Source organism: Cygnus atratus, chromosome 22 (genome assembly GCF_013377495.2).
Source record: "Cygnus atratus isolate AKBS03 ecotype Queensland, Australia chromosome 22, CAtr_DNAZoo_HiC_assembly, whole genome shotgun sequence".
Classification (NCBI taxonomy): Eukaryota; Metazoa; Chordata; class Aves; order Anseriformes; family Anatidae; genus Cygnus; species Cygnus atratus.
Window position 1 is genome coordinate 7457628 of NC_066383.1, and position 17402 is coordinate 7475029.

The 17402-nt window shown below is 49.6% G+C and overlaps 1 protein-coding gene across 2 annotated transcripts in view; it reads left to right on the plus strand.

Annotated features, from left to right (window-relative positions):
* The window catches only part of ZBTB16 (zinc finger and BTB domain containing 16), a 91977-nt gene that overhangs the window by 34245 nt on the left and 40330 nt on the right, over positions 1-17402 (plus strand). For both annotated transcript variants that reach the window (XM_035555561.2, XM_035555562.2), the window contains exon 3: positions 10919-11016. In XM_035555561.2, coding sequence (XP_035411454.1) covers positions 10919-11016 — 98 coding nt within the window. The remainder of the gene's footprint in view (positions 1-10918; positions 11017-17402) is intronic.

A 17402-nucleotide genomic window follows, 5' to 3' on the forward strand; every position in this document is an offset into this window, starting at 1 on the left:
CACCTTTGGTAAAGATGGTGTCATTCAGCAGTTGCATCCAAAGCATCCCTCCAGAAGGTTTCTGAGATGAGCAGGACAGGTTTACTGAGGTCTTCAGCTGGGAGTCAGGGTCTGGGGGCAGTGTTTGTGCCCATGGGGGCTGGCAGCAATGGGCAGGAGATGCTGCCTGCTGTTGGCATTGCCACCAGCATCCTAGATGTGCTGAGCCCCTGCAGGTGGGCTGCGGGCAGCACGGAGCCAGGAATGAGCCCGGTGACAGGGTCCTGCCCTGCTCCTAAAAACCCTTGTGCTGCCAACATCCCCCTTCCCAGTCAAGTGAGCAATAACGAATATCGAACAAAGAAAGTTGATCTGGATCCAGGGCATTTGAATACATTTTAAAAATAAATAAATCTCTGCAGCCCAGTGTGCTCTTGCCAGTTTTCCTCTGGCGAGTGGTCTCAGTCTGTAGGCCTGGAAACATGCTTCTCCCTCGGAGGCAGGTTTAGGGCAGCCAGGTGGAAGGTGTCACCTGCATGTGCTGTCCCTGGGCATATACAGTAGATTGGGATAGTCACTGCCCTTTTATGGCATTTATGAATGTTTTTGCATGTGCAAGATCTGAGAAAAAAAAAAGATTTAAAGCATACTTTTAGAATTTTTTTGCTTCCTTTTTACGTAAGGTGAGGCAAAACAAGAGGGATCAGTTTCTCAACTTCTTTAAAAAGAAGGGGAAGTATTGGCATGTTGGTGAAATGATGTCAGCATTCTACTTGAAGCTGCAGTTATAAATTGCTTCATGGCAAATATAAATATTGTACAGGCACAGGGTTTTAGTGACCTGTATTGAAAGCTATCCTCCACCCTTTTTTTTCTTTTTTTTTTAAATTTCAGAAATAGTAAAATCTTTATTTCCAGCTCCTGCAAGATTTTATTTAGAAGCAGCAGTGGTTTGAGGGCAATTTTTTTTTTAATCTGTTAAACCAAAAGGAAAGTCTCTGCTCCCTTCCCCCTTTCCTTATGCCCTTAATAGCTCTTCCTGCTATTTTAATCTGCTGTTTAGAGATGAGGGCAGAGCAGCACCTGTGCAGCAAGCAAGTGTCCCTGGCAGTACGTGGCTGGTGCCATTGGCTCCAGCAGGCGTGTGGTTTGGTGTCACGAGCACCGTAAATAACCGCGTCGGGGAGGGGGGAAGAAACCCTCCCTGAGATACAGATATCAAACTCTTATCTGAGGTGTGCGCGCTTGCTTTCTCCTTATCGCAGGCTGTAAGCAGCCGTGTGATCCTGCCTCCCCGCTCCCTGCTGCGCAGCCCTGGCCGTGTCCCGGCTCCTGGCAGGGGCAGGCAGGCCCGTGGGTGCTGCACCATGGGGAGATGCTGGCCCGGGGCTGGGGGCGATGCTTCAGGCCCCCAACACTCCCAGCCCCACCGCCTGACTTCACGTTTGGGCAGGCTGAACCGAGGCAGTGCTTTCCCCATGCTGTGACTGCTGCATCCCCAGGCTCCTTCCTTATCTCTGCTCCCAATTTCATTCACTTTTCTATTTGCAGCCAATATGCAATGTGAGTTTTGTAGTCTGCTTTCCACCTGGTGACCTTGGGTTTTCCACGAGATCCCCACTGTAAATGAGATGTGGCATTGTCGCATGTATCTTGATAAAATATATCAGTGAATGAATTTTCATATTGATTTACTGGGGCAAGAGGGCTGTGGGTGAAAACCAGGCATTTGGTACCGACACACTGCTGCTGGGCAGAGCCCCGCGCCTGCTGGCAGAACGGGCAATGGACAGGGGCTGGCAGCCCAGGGCCAGTTGCTGAGAAGCAAAATGGCAATTTTGGGCCAGGAGGCACATCTGGCGTCGCTCTGTGAGCCGCTGTGCCTGCTCTTGTAAGCAAATCCGTGTGCTCAGATGGGTGCTCGGTCTCAGGTCCGCACTGACAGGTGATTTGTGTTATTAGGATAAGTGAGCCTACCCCACGGAGATATTGTTTATGCTCCTGGCTCTCGGCGAGCAGTGCGAAGGAATGTGCAGCCTTTCTGAGTGAACCTGTTACGGAACTGGCAACTTTTTTTTTTCTTTTCTGAATTATTTAACCTGATTACATTTCAAACGCTAAGCCACACCAATCCTATTTTGTCCACCTTGTGCTTTATGCCTGTGAGTTGTATGCACCGAGAAGGGAACACAGCAGCCTACAGTTCCGTATCTGACAGAACAACGTATTTATAGCCCGATATAAATAAAATCAGAAGGTTCCTATAAAACTCTGTTATTACTGCAGTACAAAGTTAGAAATGCTTGAGGTTTCTGCTACTTGGCTCTCACATACGGCAATGAATATTTTATAGGAAAGGAAATACTTAGTGTCTGAATCTTTTTATAGTGCTGCTACTTATAAGGGTGGTAACCTTCCAGATCTCACAAGCAATGGCAGCAGCCCCTCCATCTCTCATGGTGCCGACACGTCCAGTGCAGCGCTCAGCCCCCCATGCCCTGAGCTCCGCGGGGTCTGGCAGTGCTGCCGGGGTGCACTTGTTGCTGCTGTGCCCCAGCACTGACGTGTGGCTCTGCCCAGCACCTGCTCTGAAAAGCCAAAAGGCTCCCTGGAAAATACACGGGGGTGGTGAAGTTCAGTGCTGCTTCAGGTGTGGTACAAGGATTTCTAACTGTTGCACAGGCAAAGCACAATGAGATACAAGCAAACACTCTGTGAAATTTGGAAGGATGGTTTTATTTGTGCCTTTTTTCTTTTTTTTCTTAATGTCTCAGTGCTTATTTTCATCTTGCTTTTAACGTATTCGGACTCTGAGATTTCACATACGTTATGCTTGCCTCCTGATTTCCCTGTTGTGTTTTAACTGGCTGCCAAAATGCAGTCTGGGGTGGGTGGAGGAGTGATCTGCAAACCTCTGCAGGCCTTTGGGTTTGCTCTCCTGATGGCAGCCTGCACTGCAGCGCCGTGTGTTCCCACCTGGGCAGCACCTCCTGGGTCAGTGCTGGTGTCTGCCCAGCCTCCTATACTTCAAATGCTGTGTTTTAGTACTGTGGGCATGGCCAGAAACTTCATGAAAGTGGTTGCTTAGTCTTTTCAACTGAAAGTGCCATTCGCATAATCATTACTGAATGTTTTTTTTTTAATGGCAACCTGTAGAGTCCATATGATTTTTCAGTGGATTAGGTGCCACATCAGTGGATATGCACATGGTAACATGTGCATATAACGTGTATAATTGTTTTGCTTAGCCCTGCAACCTGGGACATCTGTAGGTGGAAGCAGGCTTGTGCTACCATCTTCCCATTTTTCCCCATTTTCTGCTTGTCTCTGCCCACCACTGCTGGGCATGACGGCAGACCTGCTTCTCTGCAGCGCACGCGCGTGTCGCTGTGTTTATTGCTGAGAAGTTATTGTCACTGCCTGACCTTTGCAGCGGCCGGGATGAAGGAAACTGATGCAGCTTTTCATTGCAGAGGGATGTTGTCAAGGTTGCTGGAGCAATCAGTCCCCTGGCTGAGCCGGCCAGGGGCTTGTTTGGGGAAGACTTCGGGTGCAGGCAGTGCTGGGACGGGTGCTGCATCAGCTTCCCTTAGCCCTGGAATCAGAAAGACCCAAAAAGAGGGGTTTTGCCCGTGTCCGTCCTCATGGAAAGGTTGGGATGAACATGACAGAAAGGTCTACGCACAAACGTCCACCAACTGCTAATCCTTAAATATCGGAAAAGATGTATGGCCACTGGGGCTAATGCCTCCTGCTGACAGTGGGCTGGGGTGAGGCTTCCTTGCACAGCCCCGTTCTGCACTCTGCAGCATGGGAAGTGAGTGCTTAACCTTGTTGTGGATGTCAGCTCGCCTTTATTTATTAACTGGGCTCCAGCAACGTTTCCTGGCACTCGGCAGTGCATAAAGCGAGCCCACGCCAGGGCTGTGTATGCGACGGCCGATACAAGGTGCCACTGTGCCACAGGCGCTGATTTCCACATTGGAGGTGACCCTGGGAGCAGGGGGTGCCAGTCGGTGGCAGCAGCTGTGCATCAGCTGCTGAGGCTGGTGATGCTGGCCCAGAGCTAGGTCTGGTTTTTTTGCTCTCTGTTTCAGAGTTAGCTATTTCAACAGGTATTTAGCAGAACTCCACGCTGTTAAAGCCTTTCTTTGCCAACGAGGTTTTTTTGACTTTTTTTTCCCTGCCTTTCCCTGGTAGCCATGCGTCCTGCCAAGTCTGTGCACAAGCCTTGAAATGACAAAGTACCCTTTAGTTAATTGCACAACGGATCGCCTAGAGTTAAAAGTTCTGATTTATATGACTATAGCTCTAACTGCTCAATAACACAGGCCTGTAATCTACTTTCATTTCAAACAGAACTGTGATTTATGGGGCAGCATGCCGCTTTAGCTCAGAAATGAGGTGTTCAACATATGCTCTGTTGACATAAATTTGGAATTTATCGCTCTTGTCAAAACTGCCTGTTGGACAAAGGTGCGTATTAAGGCAATAAATGGCTCAGAATAGTTTTCTGTCAAATTTCCTAACCATTGTATTCAGTCTATTTGAGGGAAAAATATATACTTAAAAGTAATCAAATGTCCAAAATCCATGCATCTTGCTTTGAATGGGAAGTGCCCTGGTGGGGAGGAGGTCGTGGTGCATGGGGAGAGGTTTCCCCAGGTTTGGCTTCTGGGGGAGGGGGACGTCTTTTCTGCTCCTCTTGAGAAGGGGGGGGGGGGGGGGGCAGGGAAGGGAAGGGAAACTCATTAAATAAAAACGGCAAGAGGCCTCTTGCTGCTGGTGGCGTTTTCTACGCCCCTCAGCACCCTGGGGCGCGCAGTCGGCAGGAGAGCAGGCCTGTGCTGCGTGCCTGGCACGCGGCAGGGCTAGGGCCAGGTGGTGAAATCCCCCCGATAGATCTTCGGGAGCTTCTCAGAGGTGTGGGAGCATCATTCCTGATGCCAGCCTCTCCCCCAGGATCGCTGCCGTCGTGGCAGGATGGGAACCGTGGGGGGGACGCACCACGAGGTGCCCCTGCACCTGGGCTGTGCCACCGTCCCCGCGGCCCCTCAGAGCGGGCAGAGGTGCTTGCCACCAGCCCTGGCCTTTTCACACAAAGCACCCCGTCGGGAAAACTCATAATTTTTACACTGCGCGGTCTCAACTGGCTGAGCCTGGAATTACTGTCCCTTTGAAGTGCTTTTTGCGGGGCATTTACGGGCCTTTTTAATTGCCTACAGCTTTCGAGAGGCCTGCCTGCATCCCGGCTTTTGTTTGTCCGTGCTCCCCGGTGCTCGCTCAGGCGGGGGTCTCACTGCCCCTCGGCACGCGGCTGCACGCCAGGGAAGCCCGGTCCAGCCCCCTCTCCTCCTGCAAACTCCTTTCTGCTCCCTTGCACCCAGCTGGGGCAGCACACAGAGAGCTTGTGCCAGGTGCCAACGCATCCACGAGCAGCATCGCACGACCTGGAAGCTGCAGCTGGCTTCATACTTAAGTGTGCATCCAGCAATTTATCTAACAGTAGTTTAAGAGGAAAATTATCTTTTGAAAAAAAAAAAGCTTTGAAATATTTCCCTACTAGGGCAGGTGTTCAGTAACGAGCTCGTCCTCGCAGCCTTCATTTCCCCACACAGCCCCGTTTTCCCGCAGCAGTCTGAGTAGTCAGGGTGGGCTCACTGAATGCTGCAGCAAGAGCTTGCCTTTGGCTGGAGGTTCTGTGTCCTCCAACCATGTGGGTCTTCTTCCATTAAAGAAAAAAGAAAAGGCACTTTTCCAATTGTCAGTGCTTTCAATCCCATGAGCATCCTCTTGGTTAATATGCTTGGAAATATATGGAATATAATTTCAGCATCAATAAGAAAGTGTGGTTTTATCTTTTTGTACTTGAATTTGGGCAACATTGCTGAGAAGCGATGTACTTTAACGTACTTTTTTTCCTCCCTTTTTAAAGGCACAACTTTAGTAAAACTGCACAAACACATATTGATCTTTCCCCTCAGATCTTAACAGCCTGAGCAGCTATAATACCTTGCTTACATCTGCCAGGTTTTGTGCAGTTTTGCAACATCTCCTTAATCCAGTGAACATAAATAGAACATTTCAATCATATTTTGCTACCAGGAACCTAGCAGATAAAGCGCTTTAAGACCTTGTTGAAAGAGACTGTATAAGATTGTGAGCGATAAGATCATCCTAAAAGCAGACGCCAAATGAAAAACTTTTGTTCCTGCTGAAATTTGTTGATAGCGATATTGAAAATAAATTACTCGGTGAGAACTTGAGCGCATTAAAACAATAAGCAGGTTATGTAACTACTGGAAATACCAACGCCAAAGTTTGATGGCAGATGCAGATTTCTAGGAGCCATGGCACCCGTAAGATTAATAGGCTCTTTTGTTGTCTGTGGCACCCTGCTCTGGTGTTTTTCCCCATTTCTGTCCTTTTGCTGGAAGAGGTAGAAGGGAAGTCTTATCTGTGAGCCCTGTTCGAGGACCGAGGTTGGCATCAGGAGCCATCCCATGGTTACATGGGTGAGAACAGATCCCTGCCTCCTGGTTTAAAGGTGACCTGTGTTCAGCTGACTGATAGGGATTCATAACGCAGCTGGGGTGGGGCAGTGATTTTTGTAGGGTGTGTGAGGCAGGGAAGGAAGCTGCCCACCCCCCTGCAGCAGGGAGCACCCGCATGATGCCTCTTGGCACCTTCACAGGGGCAAAGTAAAGTGATGCCCTGGGGAGATCCTGCTCTCTCCAGGCGGGACCTTGGGAACGCGAGCGGCTCTGCTGTCCTGCCACCCCTTCCTGCTTGTCCCACGTCCCCCCACCTCGAGACTCTGCGCTGAGCGCGGTGCCTCCGGAGCGCTCCTCCTGCCCAGCTCCACTTCAGCTCAGCGCATGCTCAGCTCCTCCGATCTTGACGTTCCTTCCAGAAAACGAGAAGGAAATATTATTGTTGGCCAAAAAAACAAAAAGATTTTTTTTCCCCTTTTGTGTGCCTTGAAGATAAGCATTTCTCCCACAGCATTCAACAGAAAATATCCCCCTTGACTCCACACTGGTGTTGCCCCTGCAGATGTTGAGCACCAGCAGAGCTGGTGGCAGAGGGGGACAGCCCAAAGCCGGTGGCAGGTCTGGTCCACGTGCCCAGGGGGCAGGGAGCCGGGGGGAAGGACACAGTCCCTGAGGGTGGCAGGTAGTGGGATTCATCGCTGCCGGGTGCAGTTTGTCTTTGCGTGTAGAGAAACATCCAGAGGAGGAGGATCCACAGCAGCAAAGGGCCATTACCTCCTCAAAAGAAAATGCTTGAATGCAGTCAGTGTAATTAGATATAATATTTTATTTTCAAAGATGAGAGTTTTTATTCTCAGGATTGCTTGACAAAAAAAATAATAATAATTCAAAACCAGAGCAATGCATTTCTTAACGCTCATTTTAAAAAAAAGTTTTACTTGAACTAATTAACCAATTACATTTTAATTCACTGAAAATGTGTTCTAGCCTCCAAGAGGCAAGTGCAGTAATTTTGGTGAAGATGCTGTGCTCTTCCTGACAAAGTGGTTTAAACCTTGCTTTAGGTGTAGAACTCAGCTCAGCCTGAGCTACAGAAGTGTGACAGGCATGTCCATAATTAAAAATGCAAAATTAGAAGATTGTCACTTATTTAGCTGACTTCTTGGCAGTGGAAATCTGTCAGGAGGCTTGTGTTTTATTTATTTTTGCAAGGCAGATAAATCCTTTGGATTCTAAACCGCCTTGGCCTGAATTCGTGCATGACTCTTAATCCTCTGCTATGACACAGTGAATTCAGGACAAGCTTGATTAATAATTATATCATACAGCAAAGTCAAGAGTTTAAATAAACTTGCTCTTTTGCTTTTTGCATCTTCTTTTTCTCCCTGAGTGTTTGCTCAGTGCAGAACTTGACAGGGTTTCTTTCTGCAGCCTAGCATTTCAAATGGTGCAGTTTAACATCCTTACAGAGCTTATTTACAGGGCAGAACATGGGGCTGACTGCTTTGCACGTTACCTGAAAGATACATCTGTGATGGTAGATGACTTTTTGGCAGAGTGCATCACACTGCTGTATTGTCTTGAAACAAGTCCTGGGCAGGCAGCTTTCTTTCCTGGTGCAAGCATGGGAAGCCCTTTTCAGGTCTCTGTCTGGAGTGTTTAGTCACATGCTTTTCATTACTTTGTGAGTTGAATTAATGAAATTGTCCTAATTTGATATGAAAAAAAAATCTTGCTAAGAGTGGCACTTTAAGATATTTAATTTCTTTTGGTCGTTTTAACAGATTAAGCATCTGTAATGTTGACAAATATTTAGATGCAATCATTTTGCATTGAGAAGTGCAAAGGAGTTTCATTCTTTGTGCAAATGAAATGACTGAGTTCTTTGAGCAAGCAAAAAGGAGGGGGAAAAAATCCGTCCCAAATCTTTCATAAATGTCTTTGGCCATGAGTGAAATCCTTACAGCTCAGTGCACGAGCATGCTCTTAGCACACAGGTAAAGGCAGAGCTGCCTCTTCCTTGGCTGTGCAGAGCGGGTGCTGCTCAGGGCCGAGCACCAGAGCGGGGTTGCCTTCAGGATTCAGTGTCTTGTCTTGCACAAGACCATTTCTGGTTTGTCTTTGGCAACAACATAATAAAAATATACTTGTCTTATTGCAAAGTGATGGTAAATGGTGGATTTGATCAGAGGTCGGCATGTAGCTATTTGGTGTGTTACTTCTTAAACACATACGAATGTTTCTCTGTTTACAGAATCTGATTTTGAAACTTTGCACATGCTTCTGCTATCGCAAACTCTTCCCTGCCATCAGTATGAAGAGTTCATGTTAAATGAGGTGTGTCTCTTCGGCAAAAGTCAGTAAACTTGGCTGGAAACGTTGGTTACTTGGGGATTTTTTTTTTTTTAATGCTTCTGTCAGTTGCAGAGCTGGTTGGTTTGTGAAAGCATATATTTATCAGCAGCTGACATCATCAAATCAACTCAGCAGGCTCTGCGTGGCGTTTCCCCATGTGCTTGGACCAGCAACTGCTGCTGCGTTGAGCACTGAGACACTGAGGGGTGGCACGGGCAGGTGCCTGGGGAGAGGGGCTGGGACGGGACAGGATGGCTGGGACAGGACAGCCGGGACAGGACAGCTTCCCCTGATCGGCGGCACTCGCAGGGCCACTGCGGGCACCACGCTGGGCACTGGCATCACGCCGAGATTTCAGCAACGGCCCCAGGAACGTGGTCGTCCTGTTTGTTTGTTCATTGTAATCCGACATGGACGGTGCTTCTGTCCAGCTCCATGTAAACACCGTCTGTTACATGTTGTTTTGTTTCATGGAGTGCTCCAATTTGCTGCGGGTTGTTTGCTACCCAAAAGGAGAATAAATGTCTTCACAGCAAAGAAAGGAAAGCAGCGCGGGTTCTGGCTCCTGCGGCCAAGCAGCATCCGCTGCCCTCAATTCGCATGCCCGGGGCTGCAGGGAGAGTGATGGGGGAACCCCAAAGTGTCCGAGAGGGGCTGCAGCGGACACCCCATCCACAGCCCTGCTGTGCTGCATGGGAGTGGCACCCAGCACCCTTGGGTGCCTGAGAGCAGGCGCAGGAGGGCAGGCTCAGTCCTGGGCAGAACAAAGCCATCGCTGCTCCAGCGTCTCCTCTGCCCATGTCTTGACAGAGACACCGGCATGACACCTGAACCATGTGCACCTTCGTGTGATCTGGGACATGCGATTCGCCCTGGCCCTTTTAGACACGCAGTTGTGCAATTCAGCCTAGGCAGATTTTATTTTATACGCTGTGGTGCCAGGAAATGGTGAGAGGCATGTTTCCTGTTCACTAGCTGATGATTAATTTTTCACTTGTGATTTGTGTCAGGCTGAATTTGGATAGAAGTTGGGATTTAATTAAAAATGCATACAAACAACCTCTAGGAATGTTTTTGGAGTAAAGCTACAATTTTATAAAGGGTTTGATGCATAGTAAGAAGTTCACTGAAAAAATGTTTAGTGTCAACACCAAGAATGACTAACGAATACAAGGGGCTGATTCCTCACCAGTGTGTATCCCATGGCCACGCAGAGCTCATATATGTCTTCTGTGGCAGAGTTTTTTATGCTGGAGAGGGGAGAAAACAACAAAAAGCTTGCCTGGGCTTTCAGCTCCCTGTTGGTTTCTTTCTTTGAATGACCAAGTTGGAAGCTGAATTAGTTGAGTGAACAGAAACGGAGAAATGCAACTTCACCTGCAGCAGCCCCTGCCACGTCAGAGGCTGGGTTAACACCTTTGAGCAGACTCCAGTTCTTGGTACTGAGCTATGTCTGGCTTCATGGTTTGGGTTTTTTTTTTTAGTATGTTAGCAGTAAACTTGCCCTTCTTGAATATATTTGAATAGTTCATTTTAATTTCTCTCAGTAGATTAAAGTAATACATTATACACTATCATAATTTCAGATTTATTGAATTTATTAAAAGACTCCACCTGTAATAATGATGAGAAATATTAATGATGAGAAGCTCACCTAATCAATCCTGGAAACTCAAACAGGAGCTCCCATCAGGACCTTTCCTAAAGCACTTTGTAAACTTGAACCGATTTCTGCCGGGCTCCTGCCCGCAGTGCCCCGTGTGCCCACCCGCACGCAGCAGGGCTCGGGCCTGGGGATGGAGGCCAGGGGCTTCGTTCCCATCCTGGAGGCCAGCACCTGGTGTTGATGCTGTGGGGACCCCAGTGGGACGCCCCCAGCGTGCTGGCCTCCCCACAGCCCCCCCGCCATGCCAGGCACGCGCTCCTGCGGTCTGTGTTCCCAGCAAGCTAACGAGAAAATTCACAGATAACGTGTAGATTTCATGAAATATTCAGGAGGTTCTTGGTGTTAACATTTGGAGTAAACTTCCCCCTTCGTATCCTCCCCTCTCCCTGCACACACGAGGACTAATCCGTCTGTTTTCCCCTAGGAACCTGCACAGCGGTATGAAGACGTACGGATGCGAGTTGTGTGGGAAGCGGTTTCTGGACAGCTTGCGGCTGCGAATGCACTTACTGGCTCACTCAGGTGGGTTGCAAGCGGGGTGCTGCGGGCGGGGGGAGGCACAGAGAGTGCCCACCTGTGCACACCCAAACATGCTGCAGCCACCCGGCTTGTGCATCTCGTCCGGAGGAGGCTTCATCCTCTTCAGAGCAGCAAATTGCAAACTTCTAGTCCGGTGCCCATAACTTTAGTTTTTTTTTTTTTAAATTTGTTTTTAAAGTTTGTTTTCAGTTCTTTAATTGGGGAAATATTTTCCAGGCTAGGCAGCTTGGAATAACAAACTTCACATACCACTTGTTGCTGTGCGCCGCTGCCAGAGGTCCCACGCCGCGGGCAGTGCCTGCGCCTCAGCTTCTGCGCGCTGCTCAGCACGCGCGTCCAGCGCCCTGCTCCTCGCGTGCAGGCGCCCAGCACTGTTTCATTAGCAAAACCATTGCAGAATTAGGTATTCTTTGTCTAATGAATCTAACTATCGGGTTCAAATTATGCGGGCCCTTTAATTAAATAGATATAGGAAGGTTGGAATGCTGCGCTAGTGAGGAGGCTTGTGTTCTGCAAGTCAATTTAGCCTGACATTCCTCTTGGTCATGCAGCCCCATGTACAGCTAGGGTTTTTTTTAATTAAAGAGAAAAAAACACACCACAGGCAGCCACTGGACCGGTTTGCTGAAATGTAGGGGGATCCTGGTCCCCTAATGAAGCGGCAATCACCGAGGGCAGCCGATCCCGCAGCTGAAGTCATGCTGGCAGGGTGGCTCCCCAGGGATGCTGGTTCCTGCAGCCCAGTTTCTTTAAGCAAAATCCCACCGTGCGTGGCAGCATGGGTGCTCATCTCATTGCCTCCTGGGGAAGCACGCTGCCCACCGTCTGGGGCTGCCTCGCTGCTTTTTTGGGGGCCAAGCCCACAGGGTGGGCTCCGGCCGGGGACTGGGGCCGGCGGGTCCGGAGCCTCGTGGTGCCGGGCGCGGAGCGGGCGTCCCCCTCCTCCCCGCGGCTCTGGCGTGCGCGGCTTGTGTTCGTTACTGTCGCTTTGGCTCACAGCCCGTCCCTGGCTGGCCGCCAGCCTTGTGGGTACAGTATGTACAGTGCACGCCGAGCCAAGTTTGTCATCGCGCAGGATTAATTTTTTCTCTAATCTGGCAAGGGCGGGGTGGGGGGGGGCAGGGTGAGCTCTCCCAGCACTCGAAAACAGCCACGGCGGATTCCAGCACTGTTATTTATTAAAGCATGAGACCTTTGCACCTCTCCCCTCGCCTCCCCCCGGCCGGGATGAAGCGAGGCTGTGCAGGGTCGGCAGCGCCAAGGCTTGTTTTCAGCACCCGGCATGCCGACGCTGCGATCTCAAGTCTGTTTGCCTCGTGCGCAAACTGATGATTTAATTAGGAGTTTGCCCCACGGGAGATGGGCACACCGGGATGGGTTGTGGCCCCCTCACCCCCTGTTCCCCCCTTCAAAGGCCTTATATGCCAAAGGTAGTAAACGTTGAATGTAATTGTAGTTTGCATTTAAAACTTAACTAACCGAGTGTTTATGAGTGATACCTGATGATAAAAGGTGTACTTAAGCTAATGAACCAGTTAGGGAGCAGGTCCCTGTCGCCCCCCTGAGGCAGGGCAGTGGGCAGGGGGTGCACAGGTCCTGCCTGTGCATCCTGCTACATGGGGTGGCTGCCTTTAGGAGCAGTGCTGCTGGCTCTCAAACCTCAGCTGCCAGAGCTGGATGGCTGCTCAGTCATCCCAGTTCTCCGATTTTTGCTTTCTGAACAAACTCTTTCTCGAGGGGGACTGGAGAAGCGATGACCTTCTTCTCAAGCTGAAATGCTCCAACACAAGAAGGCAAAACTAAAAGAACCCAAACAGGGATTTGCATGTTTTATCGTCATGACTATTGACCACTTTGCTTCTTTCTAAATACAACCTGCCCAAAAAGTGATGGGGACATAAGTGAATATTATACAGGTGGAGCTAGTAATTATAATCCTTATAAATGTCCAAGCTAGCCCAACGGGGGGTTTTGTGGTGCTTGGTGTAGCGTTGAGGTTATTCGGCAGTGTTATCTCAGCAGCTTTCAGGTGCATGATAAATACTCCACCAAATGTTTACATTTCAGTGTAGGCTTACCCTTAATGAAGTGCAAAGTATTGGTGTATGTGTGGTGCAGCTACATTAACACTGCCCACTCCTAACTGAGATGTGCTTGCAAAAACTTTAAAGATTACATTAGAAGAATGACAGAGAGCTTCCTTTCCTAGAAAAATTCATTGTCAGGGAAAGTGAGATGAGAAAATCCCAGCTTGGGGGGATTTACTCCTTTCCTCCTGGTTGCTTTGCCTGTACTTCTGATCGGGAATCTGTGCCTTGGAGATGGATGCCATGGCCTTTCCCTTCTCCAGACTAAATGGGGACAAATCTGGGCAAGGCCATGCATGCTGGAGAGGTGCAGTGCGTGGGCAGCAGCGTGCCCTTCTGCAGCAAACTGAGGTGCCGCCGACGCTGCCCTGGAGCCACCTGCCCAGCTTACACGCAGCTTTCGAAACGCTTGGGCATTGTGCAAACTTTGGCAGCCTGGCATGGGTGACAACCTGGAGCCTCCCCGCCAAGGAGCAAAAGCACTGGGCACAGCAGTGACGGGGTGGGCTGGCGAAGGGATGGTGCCTTCGCAAAATGCCCACCTCGGGCAGCATGCCCCTGCCTTTGTGCCTCGTTGACCCAGCTGGGCTGCAGCTGGTGGCACAGCCAAGGTCGAGGATGCGCCCTTGAGTTACTGAGAGCTGCAGGGCGATGGAGGAACAGCCCCGGGGTTGATGCGGTGCTGCCCACCTAGGTGCGAGGTGCTGGGAGCAGGATGTGGTCCCATCCCCACTGAGCATACATTGAGGAGCAGGATGCCAGGTGCTCAGGAGTGGTGGTCCGGGGCGAGGAAGCAGCGGGGCACCTGGCTGGGAGCAAGGTGTGTGCCCCAGCCTGTCGGAGGATGGGCTTCATTCTGCCAGGATCTGGCACTGCGGCTAGTTCACCCGCTGCGTATCTCTGTAATGAACATAACTTTCCTTCCCCTTCGCGTTTAGTGGTTATCTCCCAATGAAGCACCGAGTGCTGGAGGATGTTTTATCAGAGATGGAGGAGATAGTTCATCGCGGTGCCTCGCTCCTCCCTCCCCACGGCCGCGGGTATTGTTCGCCGGTGTTCGATGTAAGAGGGAGCAGAAAGGGAAGCGCTGAGCCTCTTTGGGGATTTTTCCCGCCCCCCCCTGGCTGCCGTCCCACGCTTGGTCCCCGAGTGATGTCAGCGGCCTGCCGGCAGGTCTGGATGTTCTGCCAGCATTCCTGCGTTTATGATCATCCGCAGATGTGCATCCAAGAACACACTGTACCCACAGCAGAAATTAATGCAGGCTTGACTGCCGGCCAACCCGCACACACAGGAGAGAGGAAGAAAGAAAACAAAAACTGTTTAATGCTGTTTATAAATTATACACTGCCTGATGAAAAATACATTCCCCCCCCTCCCCCCAAATCCTTTCTGCCTCAAGAGTTTAAACTGAGACCAGAAGAATATGGTTTGCTTTTTAGCTCCTGTTTTGGCTCACTTCCTAGACCTGGCTGCTGATTCAGAGCCAGCTTATTTTTTCCCCCCTTACCTGATAAAATATATTTATTTTTCACCCGTCACTGCTTCTCCTCTCTCCCCACTTTTGGCTGCTCTTTGTTATTTAAGGTGTTCTGCTAAGCATTATGCGGAGAGCGATGCCAGGACCCATTACACCATAGTGCTCTCTGTAGCAAATAAATCTTACGCACATCTGTCTACATTAATACTGCTAAATATATGTGATCATCGCAGTGCAGCCCGTTTGCTTCCAGGTTTCTTGTCGTGCATGCTAGATGGGAAAGTTATGAAAGTTCACTGTAGGTCATGGTGATGGAGCCCCCCCAGCCCCTCTCTGCAGGGAGGACAGGCTGAGACCTCTCCCCACAGGCTGGGGACGAGCTGGCGAGCAGCCCCCTGCCCCGAGACTGCGCCTGCCCATCCCTCCCTGCGCCGCGCACGATCCATTTACATGGCTTTTGTGTTTTTTAATACTGCTAATGTTTATCATTTGCCCAACAGGCTTGACAGATTTTGTTTCCTGTAGAGCATCGCGGCTTTAAAGCCCCCTTGTTGCTAAGTAGCAGCCTCCCTGTACTGTAATGGGCTGATTTCGTATTCCGTTCAGCACTGTATCTTATTTTTGTATGCAAGACAAAGTGTTTTGATGGAGGACGATTGCAGAAGTGTCTGGAGGCTGTTTGGAGTTTTATGGGCTGTATAGTACACTGTGTGCTTTCTGAACAGAACACAGGCTGTTGAATTTTGGATTGGATTTGTCATTTTTTCCCCTCTGAGTGGAGGCTGTCAGATAGAACATTAAGGGTGGAGGAAAAGTGGAAATTATGTAATAACCTTTCTTTATTGTTGCTAAGCTGAAATTATTTTTTTTTTTAACCTGAACATATCCCTTTCTCCCTCTTCCTTCTCCCCTTGTCCCCAAGCAGCGTTTGAATTTGCAGAGCTGGCTGATGAAGTTTGGGTGATGACGTTGGTGGCAACTCTCCCCACCTCTCGTGCAGCCCTTCCTCCACATCCCAGCTCCCCGTCCGCTTTTGGGAGGCATGCGAGGGGGATGCTGCCAGGGACCCTTCCCGTTGGGGCTGGCCGCTGGTGGCATTTGGCAGTGCCGGGGGCAGCAGGGTGCGGGTGGCCATGGGCGTCCTTCACCCACCACGGGCAGCTGGCTCGGTCAGTAATGTGGCGCAGCAGCGCTCGGGCAAAGTCCCCTGGTGGAGCACAGCCTTCACCCCTTCCTGCCCAACGTGGATGTGGTGCAACTGCTGCCACCTCTCCTTCAGCCCCCGGAGCCAAAGGCTTCGGTGCCAAAATGAGAAACCCCAGAGTTCGGCTTTGGTTCGTCCCTTCACTGCCACACTCAGGCTTCTGGTGAGGTTTCTCCTGAGCATCCCTTTCACCCCCGCGCTTTGGGAAGGAGAGCACTGCCCTGCAGCTCGGAGGCATCTGCGAAAGAAGCACTCTGGTGGTTGAGCATCCCACCAGAGCACCCCTGGGTGCGCTTGGGCGCCTTTTGTTGCTCTTTGCTGGCTAGCTGGAAAAAATACATGGAAAATACTTGGGTTTTATCCTGGGGATAAACCTTCCCGGTGCACTGCTGCCTAGTATTTCCCCTGTTAGGTCAGCAGCGCAAAGCGGCGTGGTGCCGCCAGCAGCCTCCCCAGGGGAGGGCTGCTCTGCCCCAGGCAGCGAGGGAGGGGGGCAGCTGCGGCCAACGAGGCCGTGGTTGGAGGAGGCCGGTGGGGGGGCTGCAGATGGGGGCCAGCACCGACGGACGGCAGCACCGCCCCCACAGGCTGCACCCGCACCCAGGTAGCACAGAGCATCACCAGGAGACGCAGCGCTGAGATGAGCTTGTCCTCCAGTGCTGGGGCTGACATCCGTGCATCCAGGCTCGGTTTAGAAGACTGTCTTTACCTTTTAAAACCTGCACCTTTTTCTTTTTTTTTTTTTCATATTCAATTATTGCATTTTTATGGCACTTCAAAAAAAAAAAAGAATGAAAAGAAAACCCTTTCGCATCTCTCTAAATCCAAGCCTGGTTTGCAGCTTGATCTTTTTTGGCCCTTCTTGGATGTCTTTTATTTTTTTAGTGGAAAGTACTAGAGATTTTCATAACTGTCTCTTCCACTTGAGTGAAATAGGGGAGAAGGGAAATAATAATAATAATAATAAAAAAGCAGCTTTATGTGGGCAAAAGAAGAAAACAAGAGAATGGGGTAGAGAACAGGCTAAATTTAAAATTGTAATTGGCTGACTTCCACAGGCTTGCGGGTGTTTTAATGACTCATAATAACTTCATTTAAAACCAGCTGAGCAGAAAATAGATTGGAGAGGAGCCTCAGGCCATTATGGATTTGTTTTTTTTTGACAAGCTCTGTTTTCGGCAGCCAGGAAGGCACTCACAGAGGGCTCGGCTGTTTTCTCTCTCTTAGAGTTGGTGGTCTGCCCAAGAGAGATTGTATAGAAACCGGGGCTTGGATTTTTTATTTATTTTTTTTTTTACTGATTAAAAATAGATGCCTTGAGGTATTATTTTAGCATCACTGTGTTTTTTTTCTTTGCACTTTTGATGTGGTAAATGGAACATAAATAAAATTGTTTTTGAAATTACTGAATTAATTAGGTAGTAAAGCGACGACAGTGCATAAATTTACTTGGCACTTTTTTTAATCCATATTTTTCCCTCTCTCTACCTTCTTGCCAATTACAGCATTTTAATAATATATTATCTCAAATTTTTATTAATCCCTTGTGCTTGGGGGAGGGGACCAGAATAAATTCTGTATCATACTTGCAGGGTTG